This window comes from Cricetulus griseus, chromosome 9, assembly GCF_003668045.3.
Source record: "Cricetulus griseus strain 17A/GY chromosome 9, alternate assembly CriGri-PICRH-1.0, whole genome shotgun sequence".
Lineage (NCBI taxonomy): Eukaryota > Metazoa > Chordata > Mammalia > Rodentia > Cricetidae > Cricetulus > Cricetulus griseus.
In genome coordinates this window covers 8,232,902-8,255,722 of record NC_048602.1, presented here as the reverse complement: position 1 = coordinate 8,255,722, position 22,821 = coordinate 8,232,902, and the positions used below count along the sequence as shown (strand labels likewise).

General features: G+C 54.8%; 2 protein-coding genes across 2 annotated transcripts; one reads left to right on the top strand and one right to left on the bottom strand.

Annotated features, from left to right (window-relative positions):
* The first annotated feature begins 553 nt into the window (after positions 1-553).
* On the top strand, positions 554-2,565 carry LOC113837206 (tetratricopeptide repeat protein 9B). Its single transcript, XM_027430459.2, has 3 exons — positions 554-977; positions 1,487-1,669; positions 2,450-2,565. The coding sequence occupies exons 1-3, from the start codon at positions 554-556 to the stop codon at positions 2,563-2,565; spliced, it is 723 nt and encodes a 240-aa protein (XP_027286260.1).
* A 250-nt stretch (positions 2,566-2,815) lies between these two features.
* Positions 2,816-21,575, bottom strand: Map3k10 (mitogen-activated protein kinase kinase kinase 10). Its single transcript, XM_027430458.2, has 10 exons — positions 20,394-21,575; positions 15,426-15,606; positions 11,558-11,706; positions 11,021-11,196; positions 10,030-10,276; positions 8,214-8,330; positions 5,367-5,520; positions 5,176-5,288; positions 4,247-4,927; positions 2,816-3,420 (listed from the first exon to the last, which is right to left on the bottom strand). Exons 1-10 carry the CDS (start codon positions 21,076-21,078, stop codon positions 3,098-3,100), a joined length of 2,826 nt encoding a protein of 941 aa, XP_027286259.1. The 5' UTR covers positions 21,079-21,575; the 3' UTR covers positions 2,816-3,097.
* Positions 21,576-22,821: the final 1,246 nt, after the last annotated feature.

The following is a 22,821-nucleotide window of genomic DNA, read 5'->3' as shown; positions in this document are numbered from 1 at the left end:
GGGGCCACACCGCTCAGCTTCTGTTTTATCATGGCCCAGCAGCCCCAGAACAGAAACCGAGCAATGGCTGTTTGTTTGTTACATAATAAAAAAAAAAAATCGATTCCAAGGTGTGCGCTATTATCCCCTAATTGGAGGGGACTGTCCAAATCGTGCAGTAGTGAAAAAAAGCCAGTAGGGATTTGAATCTGGGCAGCTTGACTCCCTATCCTGTGTTCTTATCCAACATGCCAAATGACTGGTGGGTTGAAAAGCAGCTTTCCACGAAACCGATGTCTGCCTGCTCAGCCTTTTCTTCTAGAAATCTCGGGGAGAGCATGCAGGCGGGTGGGGAGGGTAAGGAATGTGGGGGGACAAGGGACAGGCTCTGGAACCACCCAGACCCCGAGCTGATTTGAAGGTGAGCGAGGGGGAGTCTGGAGGGGCTTCTCTCTAGACCCATAGGGGGCAGCCGGAGACGACAGCCAGAGATGCGGGGGCGGAGAAAGGGTGGGGACCGGCCCCGCGGGGGGCGATGCGGTAGCTGCAGCGGCGGCCGAAGGAGTTTCCCACAATGCAGCGCGGCTCGCTGTCCCCGGTGCTGATGCTCAGCGCTGCCCCGGAGCCTCCGCCGCGCCCGCCTCCCGCCCTCTCCCCGCCGGGCCCGGGCTCAGCGCCTCGCCATGGCTCAGCTCGGCCGGGTTCTGCCCCAGAGCCGTCTGGGGGCCTGGCCGCGGCGCTCGACAGCAGCCTGCGGGCCGCCGTGGCGTTCAAGGCGGAGGGTCAGCGCTGCTACCGAGAGAAGAAGTTCCGAGAAGCCATCGGCAAGTACCACCGGGCCCTGCTGCAGCTGAAGGCAGCTCAGGGGGCCCGCCCCGGCGGCCTGCCCGCCCCGTCCCCCGGACCCGCCGCCGCCAGCCCGGGGCCGGCTCGCCTCAGCGAGGAGCAGCGGCGCCTGGTGGAGAGCACAGAGGTGGAGTGTTACGACTCCCTCACGGGTACGGTTCGGGGCCCGGGGCCGTCGGGTGGCTGCGGGGCTGCGGTCTGACCGGGGCGGTGGGGGGGAGGGACTTCAGAACTTCATGGGGACAGGGGTTGGGAGCAGATGGCGGGGGCATCCGGGATGGAGGGAAGCAGGGGCTTTGGACTTGGTCTTCAGAGCCTCGCTTCCCCGACTTATGACGCGTGAGTGGAGATTAGAAAAGGCTGGCCCTGCGGGGCCGTTTGGTTCTTGGTCCCTCACTTCTGCAATTGTTTGGGGAAAGCTCAATTGCCAGCTGATTGCCTTAGACTTGCCTGCCCTGCGCCCTCTAGCGGCGGCGCAGAACGGTTCCCTACCACTGAGCGAGCGGATTGGCGCCCCCTGGTGGCCAGAGCAATGCCTTAGGCCGAGGAGGACAGGTGACTTGAGGTCACGAGAGTCCCGGGGGCTTCGGGCATCCTCTGAGAGCACAGGGTCTCCGCATCCTCCCCGCTCACTCCCCCCTCCCCCCCCCCCGCCCCGCAGCTTGCCTCCTGCAGTCGGAGCTGGTGAACTACGAGCGCGTGCGCGAGTACTGTCTCAAGGTGCTGGAGAAACAGCAGGGCAACTTCAAGGCCACCTACCGCGCCGGCATCGCCTTCTACCACCTGGGTGACTATGCGCGTGCGCTGCGCTACCTGCAGGAGGCCCGAAGCCGGGAGCCCACAGGTGCGGGGCGGGGCGGGGCGGGGCGGGGCGGGGCAAGGGGTCCAAGCAGAGGCAGCCAAAGGCGCAGGACCAGGGCGGGGCAGAGCCACCCCAGGCAGTGCTGTGACCCGCTCTGGACAAGCGCTCTCCAGTCCCTCGAGACTCCTCCCACGCCCGTCCATCATCCATCCATCCATCCATCCATCCATCCACCTTCACCCAAAGGTCCACTCGCCCTGTCCCTCTGACATTGACCCAGCCACCTCTCATCTTTGCGATCTGGGGAATTGAGCCCAGGGCCTCCTGCGTGCAAGGCGAGCGCGCTGCCAGCTAGGCTACATCCCCAGCCCCAGCCCCTTGACCTCCTGGGCCACCTTCTGCCCTCCAGGCCTCTGCCCCTTGGGTGGGGGTGGGGGGACCAGTCAGGGCGCTCGCTCTGTGCGTCCGTGTGTGTAGACACGACACAAGCCAATGGGGAGGGCAGATGGGGCACAGCAGGTGCTGGATGCAGCAGGGCTGTGGGAGCAGAGAGGCAGGATTAGCTTTCCCGTGAAGTGGTTTGGTGAGAACAGTTGTCGCGGGGTGGGGGGGGGGTGAGGTGTGACAGGAGCCTCTCCCTGCAGAGTGCAGAGTGCTGCACGTGTGAGGCAGGAGGTGTGAAACGTCTCTGAGTGGCTGGCTGAGCTGAGGTGCCGGGGTGGGGGGGGGTGGGGGTGGCGCCCCTGACAGAGAGCGGAGGTCATGAGGACATGAGCCTCTGTCTCAGGGCACTCAGGTGGCCTTCCCGTCCCTCCCCTGCAGACACCAATGTTCTCCGCTACATCCAGCTGACCCAGCTGAAGATGAACCGTTGCAGCCTCCAGAGGGAAGACAGTGACAGCGGGTCTGGAGGCCCGGCTCGGGATGTCGTGGGCTGAGGTCAAAGGGCAGCCTCTACCTTATTCCCTCCAACCTCGCCAGGCAACTCCCCCTGGCTCATGTGTTTACTGGTAAAGCGCCTGTCACTGGTGTCTCCTTTGTGTGGTGTTAATTGTGGTGGGAACCAAGCAGGGGACCCATGCCCGGGACTCACTTCCTCAGAAATGCAGAGGCCCAGGGAGGAATGGCGGGGTCTAAGGGTGTCCCATTGTGGACCCAGGTTGGGGAAGCGCACACAGTCAGGCTTGGTAGGGGGCAGGGGTTACCTTTAATGCTGTGTTTTGTGCCAAATTCCCAACAATGTCCTGTCCCTGAGTATCCCTGCCCACCCTCTCCCCACAGCAGGCTGGGCTCAGAGCTCCACCCCCTGGGGTACAAAGGAATAAATTAAGTGTCCTCCCCTCCCCCCTTCCCCAATAAATAGAGTGAGTATCCTGCCCAGGGCCTCCCCCACCTTGGGGTCCAGTGGGCTGTGGCGGAGCCTGGGGCGCTACATTCATGGCTGCCCAGGCGGGTGGTGGTGGGCAGGTCTCAGTGAGAGCCGTAGGCCCCACACAGGGGCACTGTGTTGTCCTGGCTCTGACCCTCCATGTCCATGTCCAGCAGCGTGGGCTGCACACTGGGGGGCCCAGGGCTCTCTGGAGTGTCTGGCCTGCTGGGAGGCGAGATGCTGAGTGTCCGGCCAAAGGAGACCAGTTTCCAGGGGTCCAGACGGGGGCGGCTGGCAGCTGGACGGGGTCGTGGGGCAAAGGTGAGGGTGGTGGGACGGCCAGGGAACTCCAGGGGCCGGCGACGGGTGGGGAACAAGGCCTGAGGGTCGGGAAGTCGAGGGAAATCAAGGGGGTCTCGAGGACCTAGGAAAAAGGATCACAAGGGTGAGGGCTGGGGTAGAGGGTGCCATTTCTAAGCCAACACGTCCTTGGAAAGTGGTGTTACGGCTTCTCTTGAAAATGTCTCAGCTCTCGCGGTGCTTGTTTCCTAGTAAGGCCACAGCCATTAGGAACTCGGTGCTTGGACCTGGAGTAGGTCCCCAAAGCTTCCAGGGGCTCATTTAACTGGAAGGTGGGCTTTTGAGGTTTTTGCATCAGAGAATGACCTTAAACTCCCCCCTGAACCATCTGCCTCCGCTCCCAGAGTGCTGGGGTTTCAGGTGTGTGCAAACACCCAGTTTTATGTGGTGTTGGAAATCAAACCCTGCGTGTTAGGCAATCTCTCCACCGAAGGAGCTGTATCCCCAGCTCAGTTTTTCCCTCTCTGGGACAGGGTCTCATGTAGCCAAGGCTGGTCTCCAACTGTAAGTAGACCAGGATGACCCCAGTGCTGGGTTCACAGGGGTGTGCTGCCCGCTCATGCCTTCCTCTCTCAAGAGCCATCACAACCCGGGGCAGAGAGTCAAGCTGAGCTCACCACAGCTGCTGGACAGCAGAGCCCCCCCCCCCCAAGTCATATTGGTGGAAATAAGTAGACAGAGGACCAGTCGCCATCAAGTCACCTAGCCCGGCCTTGTAGGCATTATACCATGACCTCCAATATATCCTGCCTCAGGCATCCCAAAGCCCCACAATGCCCCCCCGGGGGGGGACACAGACATTCCATCCCCCCACCCCGCCCCCTCCCCGTGCTCCAAGGGAGACACGGGGCAGTGGCCTGTCAAGGGAGGCTTGCACAGGCCTCACTCACCATGGTTAGTGAGCTCCAGGGGCTCTCGCTGCCTCAGCGCCCCATCCGATGGTGTCCGCCTGTGTCCCCGACTCACGGCGTGCGCGGCGGTGACATGGGTGGGCGTGAGCGACTGGCGAGGGTCCTTCTTGAAGCTCTCCAGCTCCACGTCCACAAGGGGGTTGGTGCTGGGTGACGACGCCGGGGGAGAGGGCGGTGGGGAGGGCGCAGCGGGCGCAGCCTCGTCGCTGTCGGAGCGCAGCAAGGAGCGTGTAGAGTTGCAATCCGACACAGAGGACAGTGACACTAGGGTGGCCGAGGGCGCCAGGCCCAGGCCGGGGGCTGTGTCATCGCGGCGATTCCCAGGGCGCCCGGTTGGGCTTAGACCCCGAGGGAAGCGGCCAGGCCGCGGGAAGAAGAGGCCGTCCAGCCAGCGCCTCTGCTCCTCGCCGTCCCCAGCACGCGCTTCGGCCACGTCGGCACCCAAGCCCACGGCGCCCAGCAGCGTGGCGCAGCCCAGCAGCGCCAGGTCGCAGCGTCTGCGAGCTCCGTGTCCTGGCCGGGAAGGGGTCGCAGCCGGCGGCTCCCATGGCGCCTGCGCGCAAGGAGAGGGCTCGGCGGGCAGAGGCACCTTGAGGTAGGACGGGGTGGAGTAGGGGGAAGGGGGCACGCTGTTGCCTTCATCTGCCTCCGCAAACTCTTCTGCAACCGGAGAGGTCCATCACTCGGCTGAACCCTCCCTTTCTCACCTGCCCCCAGAACTGGTGGCCAGGACGAGACCCACATTCTCCGGAGGCCACCAAGGGTCATCCTCAAATCTCTCTCCCCAAAGCCTTGCTTCTAAAAATGAGCGCCCCGCCCTCGGGCAGTAGCTGCTGTTTCTTCTGGGCATGTCTCACCTCGGCCACCTCGTCCCCCTCCGCTCCCCCAGAGCACCCGCGATCTCTTACCCATCTCATTGAGGCTCGCAAAGCCTGGGGCCATGGGGGTGTGCTTGGGGGATTTGCCCAGGTTGGGGGCGCTCGAGGACCACTGCTTGCATCCTTCCCCCAGGGCCTTGAGCCTGCACGGGGCACAGGGAGACGGGGTCAGGGACTGGTTAGGCAGGCACAGGGGCAGGCGGGCAGGGGTCCACCCATACCTCTCCTCGCCTCCGGCCCGCTCCTTCTGCAAAGTGGAGCTGGGGCCCCACGTCCTGCCCTTCTTCTTGCCCCCAACCAGTTCTTCCTTCTTTGGTGGTCCACTTCGGCTCCACGTTCCACCGCCGCTGCTGCTGCCACAGTCCATGGGAGTCACTAGGTGGAGAGAAGTGGCGAATGAGTCCTGAGAGACCCCTGGCGGCCCTAGGGACCTTTCTGACAACTACTCCTGTTGTAAATCCCTTCCTGACGTTCTGCTATGAGCACCCCCGCCCCCCGCAACTCAACAAGGCAGTTGGATCCCCCTTAAGCTCTCCGTGCACCCAACTCCAGAACCCCTGAAGCCCTGTGTCCTCACGCCCCTACCAAGGCCTTCAGCTCACTCTGGTTTGACAGCCCTGAGCTCTGCAGACAGTGGTTCTCTTTCCTCCATGCTCCCGAATTCGCCCTGGTTCTACTGTCATACTGTGTGGCTCTCTGGTGGAAGAGACCTGACTCCCATCAGGTTATCCCCTGATCTTCACACGCCAGGCCACAAGTGCACCCACCCACGAAGAAGTTACTGTGGTAAAAATAGTGAGTTATAGACTATCCTGAAACACAAAGTGAGACCATCTTACATCAAAAACAAACTGGACCTCAGTTTGGAGCGTTTGCCTCTTAAACAGGAAGCCCTGGGTTTGCCTCCCAGCACCGTATAAACTGGGCATGGTGGCACCTGCCTGTAATTCAGAACCGGGCAGGTGGAGGCAGAGGTGGAGGTGGGTGGGGGGATCAGGAATTCGAGTTCAAGATCATCCTTAGCCACACCTAAGTTCCAGGCCAGCCTGGGCTACATGAGACCCTAAGGCAGGCAAACAAAGGGACAAGTTGAGCAGTCTGGGATTGCATCTGACTGGTTCTGACTCTCCCCTTGGACTGACGCACTGGGCAGCTCCATTCCTTCACCTGCATGTGCCCCTCCAAACAGAACCCCCGACCCCCAACCTATGCCAGGCTTCATGGACTTCACATCTTCAAATAGTATAGATCTCTCCACCCTTGGTAACGGTGGTAGAATATTATTTTAAGGTGCATGATTTTTGTTTATACTGTATTTGTTTAACTCTGTGAAGCTGTGATTCTTTGCCTGTCTACAACACCTGATGGGCTAATAAAGAGCTAGATGGCCAGCCAATAGCAAGGCAGGAGCACGGATAGGTGGAGCTGGCAGGCAGAGTATAAATAGGAGAAACAAGGAACACGAGAGCAAGAGAACAACGGGAGGAGGACATCAGGGGCCAGGGGCCAGCCGCCCACAGAGTAAGAAGTAAGATATACAGAAGAAAGACAAAAGCCCCAAGGGAAAAGGTAGACGGGTTAATTAAGGTTAAGAAAAGCTGGCTAGCAACAAACCAAGCTAAGGCCGGGCATTCATAACTAAAAAGACTCCGTGTGTGAGTCTTTGTTTGGGAACTGGGTAGTGAGCCTCCCAAAAAAGCCAAAAGAGATAACAACCAAATTTGGATGGTTCCCATTCAAGTGTACCCCCCCCCCCGCCCCAGTATCTGGGTACATGAAGAACAGAAAGGCTGATCCAGCATGAATTGGTTTTAAGTACAAATTTATCCTCAAGCCAACTTTTAAGGTAAATCTCCCATTTCACATCTTACGCCTATGCAAAAACGGACACAGGCATACTTACACATCCACAAATTCATATGCATGCATGCATGCACACGCGAGCATACACACACACACACACACACCCAAGGACAAGGGCAAAACTCAGTTGTAGAACACATGCTTTACACACATGAGGCCTTGGGTACTGCCAAACATTTAAAAAAAAAATCAGGATCTAGAGAGATGTCAGCACCCACATGACAGCTTAAAGCCATTTATAACTCCAGTTCCAGGGGTATCTGACTCCCTCTTCTGGTTTCTTTACTCACATGGTGTACAGTCATGGACATAGGCAAAACACATAAAAATAAATAGTCAAATCTTTAAAAAAAATAATACAATTTACCACACCTTTAATCTCAGCACTCGGGAGGCAGAGGCAGGAGGATCTCTGTGAATTCGAGACCAGCCTGGTCTACAAGGGGTAGTTCCAGGACAGCCTCCAAAGTCACAGAGAAACCCTGTCTCGAAAAACAAAACAAACAAACAAACAAATAATACAATTTTAAAACTCAGATTCTTTGCGTCTCCAGGGCTGTATGTTCTGGTCCTGCATCCCCCTTTCCACAGAACATTCCTCCCCTACTTACTCTACCAGTCATTTTCCTTCCTAGCCTAGCCTGTTCCTCCTGCCAGGGCCACTGTCCCCTCCCCCGGGGCAGGCACATTCTTTGCCAGTATAGGCACTGTCAGATGGCACCTCAGGCCCTGCGGCTGTGCAGCAGCAGCCTTTCTGTGACCCCCCTTTTCTGGGCTGAGGATGTCTGACGCTGCTAAACTCCAGGTAAGCAAGAGTGGTTCTGGGAAAGACAGCATTTGAATGGACAGACCAAGCCTCTACCTTCCCCCATGAGGTGGCACTGTTCATTCCACTCCAGGCCCAAACAGCACAAAGAGGCAGGGGGGTCCTGCCTTGGGAACTTGACCTGGGACCCCCATCTTCGGGTCAACCCTAATACACTCCTCACCTCTCTATGTTTGGTGCTGGGACAGAATATTATAAGGCTTATAATGTGCCAAGTACAGGCTCTACCCCTGAACTACACACACACTGCCAGCACCAATGTCTTATCATCTACTCTCTTCCTGGAAATGACGATGCTTATTGATGTATTTGTAGCCAGGAATGCCAGCAATGTACTCAGGGTTTGCTGACTGACTGTGAGGGCCCTATGTATACTCACAGCGAATGGCCCTCAGCCGGGGGATGATACTGGGGCTGGCAGGAGGGCTGGCCCCATCGGATCCTTTCCTCTTGTCCAGGGTGGGAGAGGCCTGGACGGTGATCTTGTGTTCAAATCCTGAGAGAAGAAAGAGACATTCCTAAGTACTGGTATCATGGTAAGCAAAGAGAGACTTCCTCTGTAGAAACAAGGGACTGCGGGGCTGGAGAGATGGCTCAGAGGTTAAGAGCACTGACAGCTCCTCCAGGGGTCCTGAGTTCAATTCCCAGCAACCACATGGTGGCTCACAACCATCTGTTATGAGATCTGGTATATACATGCTTCCAGATATACATGGAAGCAGAATCTTGTGTATATAATAAATAAAAATCTTAAAAAAAAAACAAAAAACAAAGGACTGACAGCAGGACCAGGCAGCACTGGTCACTGCTGAATGCATTGGGTCTCAGGGGGCTCAGGCCCATCAGTACCCAGAGCAGCTGGACTTCTCTTGGAAATGGAGATTCTTAGGCTCTTCCTGAGTGAACAAACTTAGGGAAGATCAAAATCTAACTGTGCTTGACTGAGGATCCACCAGGGCAGCAGTTGACTTCTGTGTGACCATGGAGCACTTGGGGTAACCAAGGAAGCAGGAATTAATATTTACTTGTGACTATGTTTAAGGAAGATACTACATTTGGTTGTTGGAGACACTGAAGCATGCTGGAAACAAAGTAGGCAGGTGAGTCTACTTTCATCAACCTGTATCTTTTATAAAATCTTAGTATGAATTTTAAAAATATACAAATATTTGCAGTGCTGGGGGAATATTTGTAAGCCCAGGACCTTTGCATGCTAGGCAAGTACCTAACCATTGAGCAACTCGCCCAGGCCCCCAGATCAATTTTGGGGTGTGGGGTGCTCTGGATGTAACACAGGGCTCTGCACCTGTTAGGAAGTTAGGCAAGTGCCAGGAGGCTACCTCGGAGCCCCAGTCCCAGCCGGCTTTGTTTCTAGATGAGGTTTTGCTATGTAGCTCAGACTGGCCCTGAGTTCTCTCTCTCTTTCCCAGGCTGCCCTCAAATCGATCACCTGCTTCTGCCTCCCCACTGCTGGGTTTACAGACAGGAACCATCATGTGTGATCTGGAAACTTAGCACCTAGATCAAGATGTGCTATAAATATAAAACACACTGATCTCAATGAGTCAGTGTGAAAACCAAAAAGAAACTACGGGTTTTTTTTATTTGGTATAGAATATATATATATATATATATATATATATATCATATTGGGAGATTATATATCTATATTCTATATAGACACATAGAATAAAACAGCTACTGTCCCATAGTTTCTTTTCACTTTTTCAATGTGGCTGCCAGAACGTTAGGCACGTGCTCTAGACCTCCACTGGCTGGTGCTGTGGCCGGCCTGGCTCTGTGATTTCTAAACTCAGTCATGTGGGTCAGGTAGGGACTCAGTCTTTTGTTTTCTGAAATAGAGTCTCAACCCTTAACCAGGGTGACCCAGTCTGGCCTTGAGCTTGTGGTGATCCTCCTGCCTCAGTCTCAGGTTGGACGCTGGACAGGTGTGAGAGCCTCCACCCCTGGCTTTTTGGGTCATGTTCTCTATGTGATACATTTGCAACAGAAAACAAAACAAAACAAAAAAAAACCTTTAAGGTGCTGAATGTGTAGCTTGGTGGAAAAACAAACTTGCCTAGCACGTACGATGCCCTGGCTCAGATAACTGTTCAAACAAATCAAGCAACCCTCTGTGGAGGCATAAGCCCCCCCAGAAGGTTCTGGGGGGCGCTCAGGGGACCGGGTGGTACCGGAGGGCAGGCTGATGTGGCTGCTGCCTTCCCGCAGCTTGAGCAAGCGGCTGCGTTTGAAGGTGCCCTTGCGTTTGCGGACCCTGGGCTTCTCCTGGCTCAGCTGGCTCATGAGCAGGTGCAGCTCACGTTCTACGATGTCCATCTCGCGCTCGGCCAGCTCCTGCTCCCGTCGCCGAAGCTGCTCCTCCTGAAAACGCTGCTCCTGCGCGGCTCGCAGCAGCTCCTCTTCTCGGCTGCGCAACTCCTGGAGGGAGGGAGGGAGGGAGGGAGGGAGGCGGGTCTAGGGGAGGGGCTTAGCTGCTGAGGCCCGCCCAGGGCCCCAGGATCTTGTGAGCACCAGGCTCTGGGTTCATATTCTAGTTCAGACTTTACTAGCTAAGATGAGAGCCAGGGCGGGGGACTGAGTTAGCGCCAAAAAGGGGTGCTTTTTCTTTCTTTGTTTTTGCTTTTTTTGGGGGGGGGCGGGGGTAGGGTTTCATGTAACCTAGGCTGGTCTCCAACTCATTACATAGTGGAGGGCAACCTGCCCGCTTTGCGCTGCGCTGGAACCCAGGGTTTTGAGGATGCTAAGCAAGCGCGCTACACACCTCTACCTGTTTGCCAGCGCTCAGCTCTCCAGTTTGTTAAGTAACCTGTCCTTCGGTAAACAAGCATCCACAAAAGCAGAGAGTAGTGGAAAACTTCAAATAGGCCCCAAAGCAGAGAACAGCACCCCATTACTTCAACGGTTACCCACACCTCACAAGTCTGTCCTTTTCTCTTCTTTCCCCCCGCTCTTAACTGTTTTTGCTATCATGCTTAAAGCCCATTTCAGACAGCATGCAGCATCACCTGTAAGTACTTCAGTACAGCAACTGCCTTGACATGCAAAACACCCTCCATGGCCCCAAAAGGGGTGGGGAGGTTTCCGGGACCCGGGATTCTGAGCTGCCCAAGGCATCACCGCCCAGGGCATCCTGCTCCGCCCACCCGGGTCTCCGGCCTTCACCTTCTCCTTGGTCCGTAGGTCGTCGAACATGTGCTGAATCTCCAGTTTCCAGTCTTCCTGCAGCGAGTGGAAGGACTCCAGCGGCATCTGGAACAGGGCTGATTGTTCGATCACCTCCAGCTGCTTCAGGATGCTGCCAAAATCTGGTCGCCCATGAGGGTCGGGGTCCCAGCATTCTGGGGTGGGAAGGGGAGAGGGAGTGGAAGGAAACGGGGTGAGGGTCAGCATCCGTGCTCAGGGCAAGGCAAGACTAAGCTAAGTTCCTGGTAACATGCCACGGGGAACAATGGAGAGGAGGAACCCCGAGAACACTCAGCGGGATCCAGGTTGCGACAGGAAGCCCAGTGTCTGGCACGCTCCGGCGCTCACATGGGTCTGGGGTCCATGGAAGCAGTGATGGGCCCCCTGGGTTCGAGAGCCTTCTCCCCCATTCCTGGGCCCATTGGAATGCAAGGTTTGGTATAAAGGGGAGAGGTGTGCCCCATGGGACCCTGTCCCCAAAGCTGAGCCTACCCTCTCCACAGGGCCCTGGCTCACCCTCCAGTAGGCGGGCAAAGGGCTCGGGGCACGTGGAGGGAATGGGTAACGTCAGCTTGTTCATAGCCACACCGTAAGCCACGGCCAAGGCGTCGATTTCTCGGTAGGGGACCTCCCCGGTCAGCAGCTCCCAGAGCAGCACCCCGAAGCTGCAGGCAGGAGAGGGAGGGTGATGCCGCGCCCACCCCAGTCTTCACTAGCACTCCAGCCCTCCCTTGTTGCTGCTGCCAGCCTAGCTGGCGAGGCCACGGGAGCCTGATTTGACCTCCATAGGTTTGCTCTTCAAAAGGTGGACAGGGTGGTCTCCTGACATTTTCTATTTTCTGGCCTCTACTCAAAACTAAAGTGGGAGCCCAATGCTTACTGGGAAAAGTCTGACTATTTTATTTATTTTTATAGACAGAGTCCCTGTAGTCCTAGCTGGCCTGGAACTCACTATGTCAATCTGCCTGGCCTCGAACTCAGAGATCCGCCTGCCTCTGCCTCCCGAGTGCTGGGATTAAAGGCGCCACCAACGCCCGGCCAGAGCCACATTTTTTAATCTTTGTCTCTTTAACAACTGCTTTAGTGTGTGTGTGGGGGAGGGGCATGGCTCACATATGGAGGTCACAGGACAACTCGTAGGAGTTGGTTCTCTCCTACCATGGGGGCCCCTGGGATCAAACTCAGGTTGTCAACCTTGGCAGCCAACATCTTTACCCACTGGGCAATCTTGTAGGCCCTAAAATCAGATCTTAGAGAATGTTGAGGACTGAATCCAGGACTAATACATACCAGGCAGGCAGACACTCAGACACTGAGCTATGGCCCTAGCATCCGTCACAGCGGGAGCAGGAGCAGCCTCCTCTTCCTCCACCTCTAATGCAACATGGAGCTCACCATAGCCAAGGCTGACCTGGAGCTCACTATAAGGCCCACGATGAGCCCACCCTTGAAGTCCTCTGCCTCCTGAGTACTGTAATTACAGACGCATGCCACCACGCCTGGAAGCACACATCCTTCTTAGCAATGGCCTTCGATGACCCTTGCAGTGTTGCCTCTAGCCAGCCAGGCTCTTCCAAACCTCTGGCCTTTGTATACACTGCCCCTTTTGTCAAGAACACTCTCCCCTTCGTGTAATTTAACTTTGTCCTTCAAGCCTCGACTGAGGTAGCCCCCATCTGCCAGAAAGCCTTCCTTATTTGTATTCCCACAGTACTTACCTGTCAACACAAGTTAGGACTATTTCCCATGTATAAAGCACGTACTCCAGACCAGGCCCTGTGCTGGTAGGCTTAGTCACCCTTACAACAAAGCATCAAGGCAGAAGGCACTGGCCCGAGTCCATCTTGCCATCCTCATGGCAAGGGGCACTCCCTTCCCCCTCCTTCTCTCTGGCTGGAATGTGGATATAAACCCTGGAGCTCATCAGCATTCAGATCATGAAGATGGCCGGTTTTCAGCCGGGAGTAGCATGATGCCAGCACCCCCGTGTCCCTGGAAACCTACAGGGGTGTTTTGATTGTTACTCTGAGGAGTGCTACTGATACCGAGTGGCTGGGAGACACCAGGGCCCCTGGTGTCCTGACCTGTGACACCACCACTGTATTCAGGACCCCAGTCAGAAGGAGCCTGTGAGGCTGGGGCGCCACTATCACCAGGGCTTTCCAAAGGTTCGGCAACATATACAGAGGTGCGAGACCTCCCCCAACGGTGGCTATGCTAGAGAGCCAGCGGGGAACTCCTGTCTGACTTGGCTCTGCCCCAAATACATTGCTTTGTGACTTGAACAACTTGCAGCCTGACTAGTGACTGACAGTCAAAGGAGACACCAGGGTGTGGCTCCAATGAGGCCATGCATTCATAACTGTCCCAACGGCTGGCACTCACTGCACCTAAGAGTAACATGCAGGGTGTCCCTCAGCCACAGGTTCCTTCCTCAGTCCCTTTGGCCCTGCTGCAGTCCCACACTCTGGAACACTCACCTCAGCACCTCCTTTGAGGTACCCAGATTGCTTAGCTGGTTCCTTGCCCTTAGAACTCAGGTGATCACAGTGGCCCTGGGACACAGAGGTGACTCCCTGTCCACCCTACATCTTCACACACAAATACTTTCCCCATCTCTACAATTATTCCAGAATCTTCTTGTCTTCCTCCCCATCCCCAAAGACAAGCTCTTACTCCGTATCCCTGACTGGTCTGGAACAGGCTCCGTAGACCAGGCTGGTCTAAACTTACAGAGATCCATCTACCTGTCTGTCTCTATAGCCTGATGCTAGGATGAAGGGTGTGTACCACTATACCTGACAATGCTTCAACAGTTGGTTTTGTGTTGTGTGTGTGTGTGAGTGTGTGCACATGGAGGCCAGGGGTAAACCTCAGCTGTCAATCTCAGGGGTTTTTGAGACAGAGTCTCTCTATATAGACCTGGCTGTCTTGGAACTCACTCTGTAGACCAGACTGGCCTTGAACTCACAGAGACCTGCCTGCCTCTACCTCCCGAGTGCTGAGATTAAAGGCGTGAGTTATCATGCTTGGGTCCCCGGGTTTTTGTTTGTTTGTTTGTTTTTTGAGATAGGATAGCTCACTGAGATCGGAAGCTCATGGATTAGGTTAGACTGCCACCCACAGGGATCCCTGTCTCGGTCTCCTCAATGCCACTGGGATTATCAGCACAATCTACACGCCCAGCTTTTATGTGGATGCTGGGGGTTTACCTCAGGCTGTCATGCTTGCATGGAGAACATTTTACTAACGGGACTGTCTTCTCAGCCCCCACTTTCCAGTTTCCTTTTCATTTCTTGTTACTAACCCTGAGGGTTGTATTACTGGATTGAACTCAGGGCACTGCAATAAGCTATACAAGTATGTTCTTGCTGAGCCACACCCCCAGCCCCTCACTGGGTGAATTCTAGGCAGGGGCTCTACCTCTGAGCCACGCCCCAGCCCCTCACTGGGGTATTCTAGGCAGGAGCTCTACCATTGAGCCACGCCCCCAGCCCCTCACTAGGGTATTCTAGGCAGGGGCTCCACCACTGAGCCACGCCCCCAGCCCCTCACTGGGGAATTCTAGGCAGGGGCTCTACCACTGAGCCACGCCCCAGCCCCTCACTGGGGTATTCTAGGCAGGAGCTCTACCATGAGCCACGCCCCCAGCCCCTCACTGGGGTATTCTAGGCAGGGGCTCTACCACTGAGCCACGCCCCCAGCCCCTCACTGGGGAATTCTAGGCAGGGGCTCTACCACTGAGCCACGCCCCAGCCCCTCACTGGGGTATTCTAGGCAGGAGCTCTACCATTGAGCCACGCCCCCAGCCCCTCACTGGGGTATTCTAGGCAGGGGCTCTACCACTGAGTCACACCCCAGCCCATCACTGGGGGATTCTAGGCAGGAGCTCTACCACTGAGCCACACCCCTCAGATCCTCACTGGGGGATTCTAGGCAGGAGCTCTACCACTGAGCTACATCCACTACCCTCGTTTTATTTTGATTTTGAGACAGGCTCTCACTAAGTTGCCCAGGCAGGCATTGAACTTGAATCCTGCCTCAGCCTTCTGAGTAGATGGGATAACAGACCTAAGCTACCAGGCAGGGTTCTCTTTGCTGATGGTTGTGCTCCTAGACAGCTGTGTGGGTAGAAGAATGGATGGCTGCGCCCAGGTCCTCAATCTCCCAATTCAATGGCTGTGTGGTAGAGGGTGTTTCAGGAGCACTTTAGTGCTAACATTTATTTCTTCCGAGATTTTTTTATTCAGGTGTAAATCCTTCCTCAGGACCTGCCTCAGCCCCAGGTACGCTTAACCGTTTGGTCACTGGTCTCCCACGGATGTCTCCCTCCCCACCAGCTCCCCCTCCCCCTCCCCGAGGACACCTGCCAGCCTCTCCGCACCTCCAGACATCGCTGCTTTTGGAGAAGAGGGAGAGGCGGATGACCTCGGGAGCCATCCAGGCGTAGGTCCCCGCGGCACTCATTTTGGTGGTCTTGTGCCACTCTCGGGCAAGGCCGAAGTCTGTGATCTTGAGCACCGTATCAGCGAGGTTATGGTTCTCAATGGCCTCCAAGATTAAGACTGTGGGTTGGAAGAAGGGTAAGTCACCAAGACCTGCCAGGCGGTGGGTGTCCCAGTCCCCTGCCTTCCTCTTTCCCTTCAATAGCTTATGGGTCCCCACTCCACCCAGTCCCTTCCTGCCCTGGACACCAGAAGCGACTCCTTGTTTCTAATCCCCAGGGGGCCTCTTGCAGCCACAGTCAGTGCTAGTCCCAGACGGTCACATGCCTGCTTTCTTTACTAACCAGGCAGACTGTATCACCCTATGCTTTAACTCTGACATGTTCATACTACTTATGCTGGCCAAGAAAAAGAGGGGATGGAGTGGGGGCTCAGCCATTGTGAGTGTGCACTGCTTTTGCAGAGCCCTGAACTGGATTCCCATCACTTTCACCAGTTTACAAGCACACACACACGCTCGCGCATGAAGGAAAAGGAAGACACAGTGACACAGTTGGGCATGGTGGCACATGCCTATAGATCCTGAGGCAGGAGGATAATATGTTGGAGGATAACCTGGACTATACAGCAAGACTTTGTTTTAAAATACCAAAAGAGCCGGGTGGTGGTGTGTTGGTGGTAGCCCGTGCTTTTAATCCCAGCACCCGGGAGGCAGAGGCAGGCGGATCTCTGAGTGTTCGAGACCAGCCTGGTCTACAAGAGCTAGTTCCAGGACAGCCTCCAAAGCCACAGAGAAACCCTGTCTCGAAAAACAAAACCAAACAGAAACCCCAAAAGAATGAAAAGAACATGACAGGCCAGTTCCAAGCCTGCAAGAAACCTCTGGTACAACCCTGGCCTTCTACCACCACCAGGATAACATGCTGTAAGTAGCCTACTGGTCCAAAGGAGATGGGAAACACTTGGGAGTAGAATCCTTCAACCCAAGGCCTGCTAAATCATTTTGTTCCCCGTCTAGTTATAAGAACACAGACAGTAACAAGCAGCTGTTTTTACGCACTTGAATTTTGGGGGTGGTTTGTTATGCAGCATCACTGTGATCAAGACTGACTGATACAAAAAACCAAGCATTATATACTATACAGAATACTGGAGCTGACTGGAGGCAGTGGGTCATCTAACAATGATGATAGCTATGGTTAGTGTCTCCACTGGGGCTAAATCCTTTCTAAGAATGGACTCGTAGCTCTTTATGTGCAATGGTCTTTTGCCTGCACGAGGGTGTTGGGTACCCTGGAACTGGAGTTACAGTTGTGAGCCTCCAAGTGGGTGCTGGGAATTGAACCTGGGTCCCCCAAAAGAACAGCCAGTGCTCTTAACTGCTGAGTCATCTCTCCAGCCCCTCATAACTCATTTTTATTGCCTAGCATACGAAATCTTAGAAAAGTACTTGGCCAAAAGCAAATGGCTGTTTAGACACCACTGCAAAGACTTGAACTTAGTGTTGCCATCCGTGCCCCATGTCTTAATGCTGGGATAGTTTTTGCTTTCCATGTTTGTGCATGTGTGAGGGATAAGTTCTAAACCCAAGGCCTCTTGCATCTGAGGCAAGCACTATAAGACCATGCTACAGTATCAGCTTCATATATTTTTAAGTTTTTTTTATGTATACATTTGTGTGGATGTTTATATGTCCAACGCGTGCGTGCCCTCCAGTGCCTGAAGAGACCCCAAGAGTACTGAAGCCCCTGGACCTGGAGACACTCATGTTTGTGAGGCACCATGTGGGTGCTGGGAACTGAAGCCCTGGAATCCAGATGCTCTGCAAGAAAAGCCTCTGCTTTAAACTTAACGACTGAGCCGTCTCTCCAGCCTCCAGCCTGGGTTTTGCTGTTTTGAGAGGTCCCACTGTAGCACAGTCTAGCCCCAAATCTACAGCAGTCCCCACGCTGCAGCCTCCCAAGTACTGGGGCTCTAGGCCAGTTTTACTATTTCTCCACAGAGTCGCTCTCTTCCCACCTCCTATTTGCCCTACTTTCCCCATCTTTCTTTGTAAGGTTGAGTCCTTTTTGCTCAGTTCTCCCCCAGACATTTGTCTTTCCTGACCATCAAATCTGGAGATCACCTGTCTCACCCTGAATTCACTGCAATTCTCTCGGAGACGCTGTAACTTTCTGAAAATCTGGTATCAATCTCCCTTTTTTCCCTCTCTTTCTATCCTTCTATCCTTCTATCTATGGACTGTATGTATGCATGCATGTATGTATGTATCTATCATCCCCATATCTATAGGTGGACTGATCAATCAATTAATTTTCTTGTTTACTAGAATATAAATTTCATATTGAGAAGGAGCAGGATTTTCCTCCTCTTTTTTTTTTTTTTTTTTTTTTTTTGTTGAGACAGTATCATTAGGTAGTCCTGGCTGTCCTGGAACTCACTCTGAAGACCAGGCTGGCCTTGAATAAAAAGAGATCTGCCTTCCTGTGTCTCCTGAGAACTGGGATTAAAGGCTTGGGATAGCATACTTGACTTTTCTTTTCCTTTAAAAAAAAAATATCTTTACCTATCTATGTGTATAAACTGTTCCACCCATGTGTGTCCCAGGGATTAAACTCTAGTTGCCAGGTTTGATACCAAGTGTCTTTGCCTGGCTAGTCATTATGCTGACCCCTGATGGATCGATGGATCTATCTATCTATCTATCTATCTATCTATCTATCTATCTATCTATCTATCCAAGGTCTTACACTGTAGTCCAAATTAGCCTGGAACTCACTATATAGCTCAGACTGGTCTCACACTTACGGCAATCCTCTTGCCCCAGCCTCCTAATACTAGGATTGCAGGCATGTGCCACTCACTATACCCAGCTGTCCCTAGTCTCTTCCATAAGCCTAGAGCCAAGGATAAAGCACAGTGGATGCTTAAGAATACCTAAACTAAGTTAGGCTAGGTGGTACACATTTGTAACTCCAGTACTTAGAAGATGGAGGTAGTGGGTTTGCAAGTTCAAAGCCTGGGCTACAAAGACCCTATCTCAAAAACCAAACCAAACACCAAAACCGAAACAACCGTCCAATCAAGATGGCTGAGCAGGTAAAGGTAGTTGCCACCAAGATTGATGATCTGAGTCCCATCCCCAGAGCCCTCACTGATGGAAGGAGAGAAGTGACTCTGGCAAGATGTCATCTGACTTCCACACATGCCTGGTGATGTGTATACCTGTCCCCCAATAATAAACAAATAAAGCGATTCAAACAAACAAACGAATGAATTATGGAAGCAAAGGACAAATGACATCAGATGAGGAACTTCTTGGGGAAGGCTGCAGGGACACTGTTGCAGGAGCCCATGTCCTTTACTGCCCAGAAGAAGCCCTGGCCTCCAGAGCCCAGCCACCTTGCCCAGGTTGTATTAGAGGTGGACTGTGGATTCTCTGACTGAGGAAGGGTCAAGGATCCCAGCTTGTACAAAGAGCATGCCAGTGGCCCTATCACCAGTCACCCCGCATTTTAGAAGCACTAGAATATGAGCATCCATGCAGGCAGAGACCGCCTGCATCTATTTTGCTGAGTCTCCCAGACTGGTACATGGTACATGGTCACTCTCTCTGTGGAATGTACGAATGCCAGGCATAGAAGATGGAGACCGCTCAGCCCTCTCTTCTAGGGCCTTAAGGTTGTAGTTGGTAACGTGGCAACAAGCAGTTGAGTGGATTCAAAGAAATATGAAAACATAAACCAACAGGTCAAAAGGAATTGCCCAGGAGTGAGGGTTAAAGGCAAAGGGAGGACTGTCACATTCCAGGTGTAAGTGTGACCCACTTGAGGGCAGGGGACATACTGGCCTCACTTGCAGTGGAAACCTCCTGCACATGCTCTGGCCTTGCAAATACCAAATGCATTAACAAGGCCATTGACTTATAAAATAAAAATGAAGGGGTGTGGAACAGGGCTCAGCAAGAGCGGGAGAGCTAGGGAGGAGCATCTAGCATCCAGCACACCAGAATGATCTAGAATGAATGAAAGTAATGTCTCATCTATGGGGACTTTCTGGGAAAGAAACCATAATGTTTTGGTGCTTGGAGTGAGTCTAACCTACTAGAGGCTCCATTAATATTTGCTGATGCCTTGTGATGCTTTTTTTTGGTCTAGATATGACTTCTAGGGACCCTTCCTCTCTACTTGGCCCACTGTCATTCAACCAACCAATCAGCTTTGAAGACCTCTTTGATTGGCAGGGCAGCCTGGTAGCATTTATATCAGCCACACTCTTCATCGTGGCCAGTTTGTCTCGGAGAACCAGTAGCATTTCAACAGTGGTTTTTCAGTTGGGGTGACTTGCCCCACTCCATCCCATCTCCAGGGGACATAAGGCAGTGTTTGGAGACAGTTTGGGTTTTGATAGCTGGGAGCAGGTCCCAATGAGCTCTTGTGGATAGAGGCCTAAGACGTGACTAAACAATGTAAAATGCACAGGGCAGTCCTCCCACCAGTGACATACCACAAATGCTAACAGTGACAGGCTTGCGAAACCCTGGCCCCAACTAAGCTAGGTTCTGCTTATTTCTGTCTGGTAGACTCTGGGGCCATGATCGGGTGGTGGGTATCGTGAAGACAGGCTGTGCACAGGGGTGTGAGCACAGGGACTGCCATAGTGTCATGGATACACAATCATTGGTGCACTGCGACTATAGCCCGAGAGACAGTCTACCTTTCAACCTTTCTAAGCATCCTTTTTTCTTCTTAATAGAGCCAAAGCCCCCCACCACCAGGCAGTTTACCGCTGTCCCTCCTTGCCCCATGCACAATGCCATCTGGTGTCCTTTGCGGTTTCCAGCCACCTGGTCTTGGCTTCACAAGCCTCAGCGGAAGAGAGTTTTGGGGAGAGAGGATACCACTTACTGTTGATGGACTTGAGGTCCCGGTGAATGATGGGGACAGGGGCATCGTTGTGTAGATAGTTCATGCCCCGAGCCACCTGCACGGCCCAGTTGACCAGCACGTGAGGGGGCACTCGGCGACCGGCCAGGACCCTGCTCAAGGCACCTCCCCGAGCGTACTCCATCACCAGGCAGAGGTTTGGGGGGCTGAGGCAGGCGCCCCTCAGGGCGATGATGTTGGGGTGCTGAAGGGCTCCGAAGAGCCGGGCCTCCTGGCGCACCTGCTCGGCTGTCACCGCGGGGTCCCGCTCAGGGTCCAGCCTGGCGGCCTTGACGGCCACCTCCTCGCCGCGCCACAGGGCCCGGTAGACCTTGCCGAAGCCCCCGACCCCGATGATCTCCTCCAGCTGCAGCTCATGGAAGGCGATCTCCCGGGGCAGCCGGAGGCCCGTCGGGGCGGCGGGGGCGGCGGGGGCCACGTAGTTGCTGGGGAAGACGCCCACGCGGCCGCCGGGCAGCTGCCCCGTCCACCAGCCCTCATCGCCGGACACGGCCCAGTCCTGGGACAGCACCCGGACGCGGTCGCCTCTCCGCAGGGTCAGCTCCTCGTCTCCCACCGCCTCGTAGTCGAACACGGCGGTCCACACGGGCCCCGCGGGGGTGGCGCCCCACTCTCTGGCCGCCCCCTCCTCCTCCTCCTCCTCCATGGGGCAGGGGCGAGCGCTGCGGGCGGCCGCTTCTCACGCAGGCTGCCCGGGGGATGCTGCTGAGCGCGGGCCGGGGAGGCCGGGGTGGGAGGCAGCCCCTGCAGACCCCGGGGGGCTCCTGGGGACCATGGCTGGGGTGTGTGTGTGGATGGGGGGGGTGGGATCTCCGCTGGAACCAGGGGGAGGGGAAATAAAAATAATTAAAAAAAAATAATAATAGCAAAACAACAAGAACCTTTTTCCAAAGCACGGGACCGTCTCCTCGGAGGTCAGGGCCGGGGTGATCGGGGCCCGCCGGCGGAGGCCGAGGCCGAGGGCAGCGAGCGGCCGCCCCTCCCCGCGCCTCTCACCCCGTGCAGCTCCACCGGCGGCCCCCGGCTCCGCATCCCCAGCCACGACCGCAGGGCCGGCCGGGCGGGGATGGCGAGCGCCCCGGGGCGGCCGCCCCGGGATGGGGTGGCTCGCCCCTCGCCTCTTCACGCGAGGACCCGCCGGGCGGCCCCCATCCTCTTTAGCCGGCTCGCGGTCGAGCCACCCCAGCCCCCCCCACCCCCAGGCTCCCGCTTCCCCCCTCCTCCCCCGGGGCTCTTGGCGGTGGTGCCAGGGACGCCGCAATGCCTCCTGGGAGATGTAGTCCGCAGCTGCGAGGCCTCGGGGTCGTCCCGAGCCGCACGGTCCCGAGGCTTTAGGCTCTGTCTCAGGCACCGACGCTTCCCACAGACCCTCCAGGAGCCCCGGCTCGGGTTGTGGTTGACGGTAACTGACACGTTTAGCCAATATAGGAGCTGAATGAATGGGGATTACGGCCCGGAACTCGTGAAGCGGTTCCGACGAGGTTCGCGGGACGCATAATCTCCTGGGGCCCTCACTGGCAGAGGATGCTGGGAAATGTAGTCCGTGTTTGGACCATTACGCGGCATGAAACCACATTATGCTGCATGAAACCACAGGGAGCTGGAGGTGACTGATGCAGTCAGGGTGCCTGGCGTGTCCGGTTCCTCTGTGGGCAAAGAGAGGCTGGCCGGTGAAGGATTTCACAGCCGCATCCGCTTGCCTCACTGGCTCTTGGATCACCTGCCTCTGCTGTCAGAACTTGTCCAGACTCCCCTGTCTCCTATAAAGGAGCTTCAGTATGGGGGGTTGCGCCAAAGGTTTTGCTCAAATGATTTCGTGAAATCTTCACGAAGAGCCTCGTTTACGGGCGACCCAGAGAAACGAAGTCACTTGTCCGAGATTGTTAAATTATGAATGGCAAAGCAAGTAAAAAAAAAAAACTATAAAAAAAAGCAATCCAAATTGCCACTGATATTTTTAATTTGTGTGTGTGTGTGTGTGTGTGTGTGTGGTATTTTTGTGTGTGTGTCTGTGTGTGTGTGTGGTATTTTTGTGTGTGTGGTATTTGTGTGGTGTGTGTGTGTGTGTGTGTGTGTGTCTCTGTGTGTGTATTTGTGTGTGTGTGGTATTTGTGTGTGTGTGTATGGTATCTGTGTGTGTGTGTGTGTGTGTGTGTGGTATTTGTGTGTGTGTGTGTGATGTGTGTGTGGTATTTGTGTGTGTGGGGGGTGTGTATTTTTGTGTGTGTGTGTCTGTGTGTGTGTGGTATTTGTGTGTGTGTGTGTATGGTATCTGTGTGTGTGTGTGTCTCTCTGTGTGTGTATTTGTGTGTGTGTGATGTGTATGTGTGTGGTATTTGTGTGTGGTGTGTGCGGTGTGTGTGGTATTTGTGTGTGTGTCTGTGTGTGT

Excerpts from the sequence above, each read along its gene's own strand:
- LOC113837206 (XM_027430459.2), top strand. The coding sequence starts at position 554 with ATGCAGCGCGGCTCGCTGTCCCCGGTGCTGATGCTCAGCGCTGCCCCG. Across the intron at positions 978-1,486 it reads GTGTTACGACTCCCTCACGG|CTTGCCTCCTGCAGTCGGAG; the intron begins GTACGGTTCGGG and ends CCCGCCCCGCAG. Across the intron at positions 1,670-2,449 it reads CCGAAGCCGGGAGCCCACAG|ACACCAATGTTCTCCGCTAC; the intron begins GTGCGGGGCGGG and ends CCTCCCCTGCAG.
- Map3k10 (XM_027430458.2), bottom strand. The coding sequence starts at position 21,078 with ATGGAGGAGGAGGAGGAGGAGGGGGCGGCCAGAGAGTGGGGCGCCACC. Across the intron at positions 15,607-20,393 it reads GGACCTCAAGTCCATCAACA|TCTTAATCTTGGAGGCCATT; the intron begins GTAAGTGGTATC and ends TCCAACCCACAG. Across the intron at positions 11,197-11,557 it reads CTTTGCCCGCCTACTGGAGG|AATGCTGGGACCCCGACCCT; the intron begins GTGAGCCAGGGC and ends TTCCCACCCCAG.